We start from the raw sequence: 6648 nt of genomic DNA on the forward strand, positions 1-6648 counted from the left end.
CGCCATCCGCTGCAGTCTGAACTCGTTGGAAACTGGGTAAAATTTCAAACCTTAATATCTTGCTCATTTCTCAACCATTTTTCATGAAATTTATATGGAAATGAAGCTCGTGAAGAGTAGAACAAAGTTGTACCTTCCAAAAGTCCAAAAGTGGAAGAGAAATGACTTGAAAATGGCTTATAAGTCTGGGCCAAAAGCTCAACTCCTTGAACGTGCCTGTTTCAACATCAACGCTTCTCCAAAACTAGTCTAATGGGCACAAGGAGTTGAGTAAGAGCTTCCCCACATCTTTAAACCTTGTAATTTGGCTGGGATCACGATGACACCAACTCGACCGAGTCGAAGTTTTCGAGTCGCTCTGTGTTGACCACTCAAAACTCAACCATTAGAGAATCGGTTGGTATGGTTGTGATCGTGAGGACAAGAGGATCACGATGGTGGTGTTTTTGGACTCGATCTGTGAGTGGTTGTGAAGGTCCTTGTAGTTGCAGAGAGGAAAGAGTTACATGATGATGAGAGAGGGAAAGGTTTCTGATTGGTCCCGAAAAGAAGGAGAGAGGGAAAGCTAATTGGGTGAGGGGTGTGAGGGACATATTTGATTGGTGGGTGAACAACAAGTCACAGTCTCTATTTTAAAGAAGAAAAGGATAGGATTTTTAGATTTAAACAGTAAAAAGTGCTCAAAAAATCTATCCAAAACAGTGTTTCTAACACTGATAAATTAGCACACTCGTGTGTACAATTCTACCTGTCGATTATGTACTTTAACGAGACATAACTTTTTCATTGCAAACCCGATTCGGGTTAAACTCGCGCTCACACAATTGTATCAACAAATACTATTTAATTACGATAGCAAGAAAAAAATATAATTTCAGAACAAATAAACACGTCCACGTCACTTGACAACAAAGGCATAAATGTCAATTTACATACTCGGGGAGAAATTATAGAGAAAATTAGGGACGGGTCGTCACAATGGGTCTACCAATGTGATTTCATGAGTAACTTAATTGGTGTTTGATTAATAAAATTCATATTATCCCGAAAAATATGGTACGAAAATGTGATTTTTCTAATATTTTCATGATCACCAGTAAAAGCACAAACGAGTCGCATGAATGATAACATAAACATGACAATTTTGGTGTGTTCAAGTAGGATTTTACACTACACATATTTGGATTGCAATTCTTGAACTTTTTACAATTCTAGTTGCAGACTTGGAGTTACTGTGGGATGGTGAAAATATGCACTTTCTTTCATGTTTTCTCTTATATTTTATTTTTACTATATAATTACTCTCATGGGGCTTTTTTTTTCTTTAAAAAAAAAAAAAAAGAACAATTGATGACAAGTAATGGTTATCCATCTCTTTTGGAAGCTGGGAAGACTCACAAAGGCATTTCAGCCTCTCTCTAGCCACAAGTTTGGCTTCCACACCAAAGGCGGATTTCAAACCCGAGACCTCCAGTTTTTAGTTTTAAGAAAGTTTCGTAAACCGTCCTTTACCACTGGATTATTGGGTCTTGGTATAATTTTCTTATTAAATATGGTATGTGGACCTGTACACTTATTTATATATGGAATTGTCAATTATTTTATTTATATATGTACTCTCTTTCTTCAGGTTAATTACACTAAAACCTCTTGAGGTTTATTGTTTTTTCACAAAATCCCCTCAGATTTGAAACATTACACTCACACTCCTTGACGTTTTAATTCACTTTCACATCCACCCCTTAAGGACAAAATTACCCTTGTAGTTAATTAGTTAAAAATAATTTTTTTTAATAAATAAATGTTAAAACAAATCAAAATAAACAAATTATTTAAAACATTAAAAAGTAAAATGAAACCCTAGATGCATGTCTTATATCATTGGATCCTTCATCCCTGCCAATTTCTTAGCCGGCACCCTAAATGCATATATATCATATCTCTTCTTCCAAATGAAACCCTAGATGCATGTCTTATATCATTGGATCCTTCATCCCTGTCAATTTCTTAGCCGGCACCCTAAATGCATATATATTGTATCTCTTCTTTCCTTGCAATTGCTTAGCAAGCACATCCTAAGTTAGAGAAATATTTTTCTTTGTTGATCTCATACTGTTCATAGGCTCCACCCAAAGACAAAGGGGCATATTGATATTGCACAGATGCCATATCTTAATTAGAAACAGACGACTTATTGATATTGCATAGTTTGGCTTTCACACCAAAGACGAATTTCGAACGCGAGACCTTCAATTTTTAGGTTTTAGAAAGTCTTGTAAATCGTTATTTGCCATTGGATTATTGGGTCTTGGTATAATTTTCTCATTAAATATGGCATGTGGACCTGTACACTTATTTATATATGGAATTGAGAATTATTTTATTTACATATGTACTCTCTTTCTTCCCACATACCACATGCCATATCTTAATTAGAATCAGACGACATATAACATATTGATATTGCACAGCAGAAGAAGACAAGAAAAGCAGGACAAGACAACAATGGAGAACGGAGACATGGTAGCAAACACTAACAATACGACCCCGTTGTTGGACGCAGGTGATCACGAAGACGCAGGTGATCACGAAGAGGGGTGGTGGAACAAGGTGCTTGACTTAGAGGAGGCAAAAAACCAGGTGTTGTTTTCGTTGCCGATGATTCTGACCAACGTTTTCTTTTACATGATCCCTCTGATTTCTGTCATGTTTGCCGGCCATCTCGGTGAGCTTCAGCTTGCCGGTGCAACCCTTGCAAATTCTTGGGCCACCGTCACCGGCTTCGCTTTCATGGTAAGGTGATCCTTTCCCTCCCTCTCTCTCTCTCTCTCTCTCTCTCTCTCTCTCTCTCACATCATGTCCTCCCATGTATGTACTATTAGGAAAACCAACAGAACAGTAATAAAAAAATACACAAACAGAACCGGTTAGAAACTTTTAATAAAGAATATGAGTGGAGACATGAAAAAACAATAAATAAGCATTAAAATGGGAGTTTCATACGTGGCTTATTGTTTGTTTACCATCACCCAATTTTATTTTTGATTAAAAGTTTGTAACCAAATTTCTTCGTGCTTATAGTAGTATATCGAGACTTACATGGCTTTTTCAATTCACTTGCTTGTCTTTCAATTTTTCTAAATCAAACGTTCTTCTTTTTTTTTGTACTTTAGAAAGGCAAAGAACAGTGCTAATTAATAGATTGCAGGCCTCTCTTTGAACTGTTTTATTGTCTATTATTATTTCTTGGTTTAGGTTGGATCAAGTGGAGCTCTAGAAACGTTGTGTGGGCAAGGATTCGGCGCAAAGTTATATAGAATGCTGGGGATTTATCTACAAGCCTCTTGCATCATTTCATTCCTGTCCTCTATCGCTGTATCCGTAGTCTGGTTCTACACAGAGCCAATACTTATCTTAATTCATCAAGACCCACAAATTTCAAAATATGCAGGGCTTTATATGAAATATCTTATCCCGGGATTGTTTGCATATGGCTTCCTGCACAACATTTTGAGATTTCTTCAGACGCAATCTGTTGTCATGCCACTGGTCTACTTCTCGGTGATCCCAGTGGTTCTTCATGTTGGAATTGCATATAGTCTGGTACATTGGACAGGTCTTGGTTATGCGGGAGCTCCGCTGGCAGCTTCGATTTCAATATGGATATCGATGCTAATGTTGGCCACGTACGTTTTGTGCGCAAAGAAGTTGGAGGTTACGTGGGAAGGGTTTTCATTAGAATCATTTCATTATGTCCTCTCCAACTTGAAACTTGCTCTACCCTCTGCAGCAATGGTATGGTAAGTGTTCTTCAGTTTTTCTTACTCTCTGAGTGTATGAGATAGAATTTGCAAGTCTTAAACTTTTTTGTCTTTCCAGTTTAGAGTATTGGGCCTTCGAGATTCTGGTGTTCATGGCAGGAGTGATGCCAAACGCAGAACAAAACACTTCCCTAATTGCAATCTGGTAAGCATTCGGCTAGCTCTAAACTTGTAATTTTTCACTCGACTCAAGGAGATTTTTCCTAATCTAATCATATCTTCAGCGTGAATACAGAAGCAATTGCATACATGATTACATATGGCCTCAGTGCTGCTGCAAGGTTGGTAGAACAATAAATTCCAAGTTATCACTTCGAGTTTTTCGATTCTGCAACACATTGCATCCAATATTACTTTTATTTTGCGTGTAGCACAAGGGTGTCAAATGAATTGGGAGCAGGCAATCCTGAGAAAGCCAAGAATGCAATGGCTGTGACTCTTAAGCTTTCTATACTTCTCGCTCTAGTTGTTGTTCTGGCTCTGGCATTTGGTCACAATTTATGGGCCGGCTCCTTCAGCAACAGCAGTGTAATAATAAAACTATTTGCTTCCATGACACCATTGCTTGCAGTTTCAATAATTGCTGATTCTGTGCAAGGCGTCTTATCAGGTTCGAATCATCATTCTCATTTCTATTATGAGGTTGTCTATCTGCTACTTTGCATTTGAGCTTATTCTCTTTCCCTTCTATTTCTCAAGTATCCATGAGTGCGAATTTTTGTATTTCAGGTGTGGCCAGAGGATGTGGGTGGCAGCACTTGGCTGTGTATGTAAACTTGGGAACATTCTATTTGGTTGGCATGACAATTGCAAGTGTTCTTGCATTTAAGTTGAAACTATATGCTAAGGTGAGACCATTAACCTTATAGCTTAATTTCACACACCCATAGGATTAAATCCTTGGTTTTCTAAAAAAGTTGAGGCATTTGCACATTCAGTACTAAGATTACCAAAACCTTTAGCTGAACACAGAAGTGGAACAAGCAGCTAGCTAGTAGTTGATCTGTTTAGTTTATCTAACTCAGTTCACATTTTGTGCTTAATTTTTTCTGGTGCAGGGGTTGTGGATTGGTTTAATCTGCGGTCTTTCATGCCAAACCGCCCTACTTTTGGTGGTTACGCTACGCACAAAATGGACTCGACTGGATTTACCTCGTAATGCAGATGCAGTTTTGGCCTAACTGAAGATCACATAGAACTAGTAAACAACATAGACCACATAGGCAACCTATTTGACTAGTTTATGGAATTTTGAAGAACTTATTTATTGCAGAGAAAAATACTCTGGATGTTGGAGTTTTCTCGAAAGTAAATTATCAAAAATTAGTCAGTCGAGCGGAATTTGGATGCTACCGGTGAACAAGTTTTACAGATTGAGAATTGGAACTATAGCTAAAAGAAACTAAGATGCATATACGTTTCCATCAGGTGGTTTTTCATTTCCTAGTAGCTGGAAAGTGACTACAATAAGAGAAATATTCATGTATTATATGTTCCATTCAATATAAATTCACCACAATGAATCTGAGGCGTAATTGTATTAATCTTTATAACAGTGACCACAAGAGTTATACACATGTATAATATCCCCTAAGATAAAATAATAGAGGAGATTGAGTCTCAACAGGTTTATCATGCCCTCGCAAGCTGAACGGTTGTGCTTGAATGGGAAAATTGGAGAGAAGATAACAAAACCAAAAATCGGAGATACCCTTGGTGAAAGGATATTAGCGAGCTGGTCCATCAGGAGCAATATGGCCGGACACACCTTCTCATAGATGTAATGGTAGTCGACTTCAACATGTCAAGTGTGACGTGGGTGCTTAAAACAGGGGATTGGAGGTAAGAGAGATGACGTTGCTATTACCACACCATAAACCAGGACATCGTAAGTGCATATGAAGATTTTGTGAACTTATGATAATTACGATCACCGGCATAGTCTGCATATGAATACGAAACAAGACTACGATACAGAGCGGAAAGTGGCTTTGATCAAGTACATTACATTTATGCGTTTTTCTCTAGTACACATGGCTAAATGCACATACTATATTATATGCACAATGATATTCATCAGCAGTTAGATCAGTCTCAAAAAATGCAGGCCCACTATTTGTTTCAAATATAAATAAGTAGGAGGCCTTGGATGCTTCGAAGCCTTAATCTTCGTGATGAGTGGAGAAACATTGTTTGAGCTCGACTGGTTGAGCTTACACAAATAAAAAGATAAATTGTGGATCAAGAAATCTATCAGGTTGCTATATATAAGATTTCTTTTAAAGAGCTTGAAGTGTCAACAACGTTGGCATAAGTGTCCATATTTAGTAAATGTTGTTGATAAGTAATTAATGGTGGGTAAATATGTTGTTAGTATAACCGTCACAAAAGGATCAGGATGGTCTCAGGCCCGTGTTGGTTTTACAATGAAACACTACATTTAATTAAGCAGCATATACATCAGTTTGGACATCTTTAGCTTTTTTGTTGTTGGATATATGTACTATATGCATTTAGCTAGGTTAGTCCATATGGATCATAATATTTGTATTAAAATAGATTATCAATACATTAGGCTCGTTCTTTTCCACAGTCTACAAAACATCTTATGCATGAGATTACACAAAAAAATTCTATAAAACCCTAACCTTTTTTTCATTTGTTTACTGTTTCATTCATTTTCATATCTATTTTCACAGTACGATCTTAAGATGTGTTTCTCCTTATCGAGAAGGAATGAGGATGAACTAAAGCTTTATGAACTTCTTTTATTTTTCCTCTCTACGAAAGTTGAGGACAACTATAGTTAAAATGGATAGAAATGTTA

The 6648-nt window shown here is 37.1% G+C and overlaps 1 protein-coding gene across 1 annotated transcript; it reads left to right on the forward strand.

The window, feature by feature from the left end:
* The first annotated feature begins 2368 nt into the window (after positions 1–2368).
* On the forward strand, positions 2369–5495 carry LOC137743556 (protein DETOXIFICATION 19-like). Its single transcript, XM_068483472.1, has 7 exons — positions 2369–2793; positions 3256–3800; positions 3880–3966; positions 4046–4102; positions 4193–4431; positions 4551–4669; positions 4880–5495. The coding sequence occupies exons 1-7, from the start codon at positions 2506–2508 to the stop codon at positions 5000–5002; spliced, it is 1458 nt and encodes a 485-aa protein (XP_068339573.1). The 5' UTR covers positions 2369–2505; the 3' UTR covers positions 5003–5495.
* The last annotated feature ends 1153 nt before the right edge of the window (positions 5496–6648 follow it).

This window comes from Pyrus communis, chromosome 8, assembly GCF_963583255.1.
Source record: "Pyrus communis chromosome 8, drPyrComm1.1, whole genome shotgun sequence".
NCBI classification, from domain to species: domain Eukaryota; kingdom Viridiplantae; phylum Streptophyta; class Magnoliopsida; order Rosales; family Rosaceae; genus Pyrus; species Pyrus communis.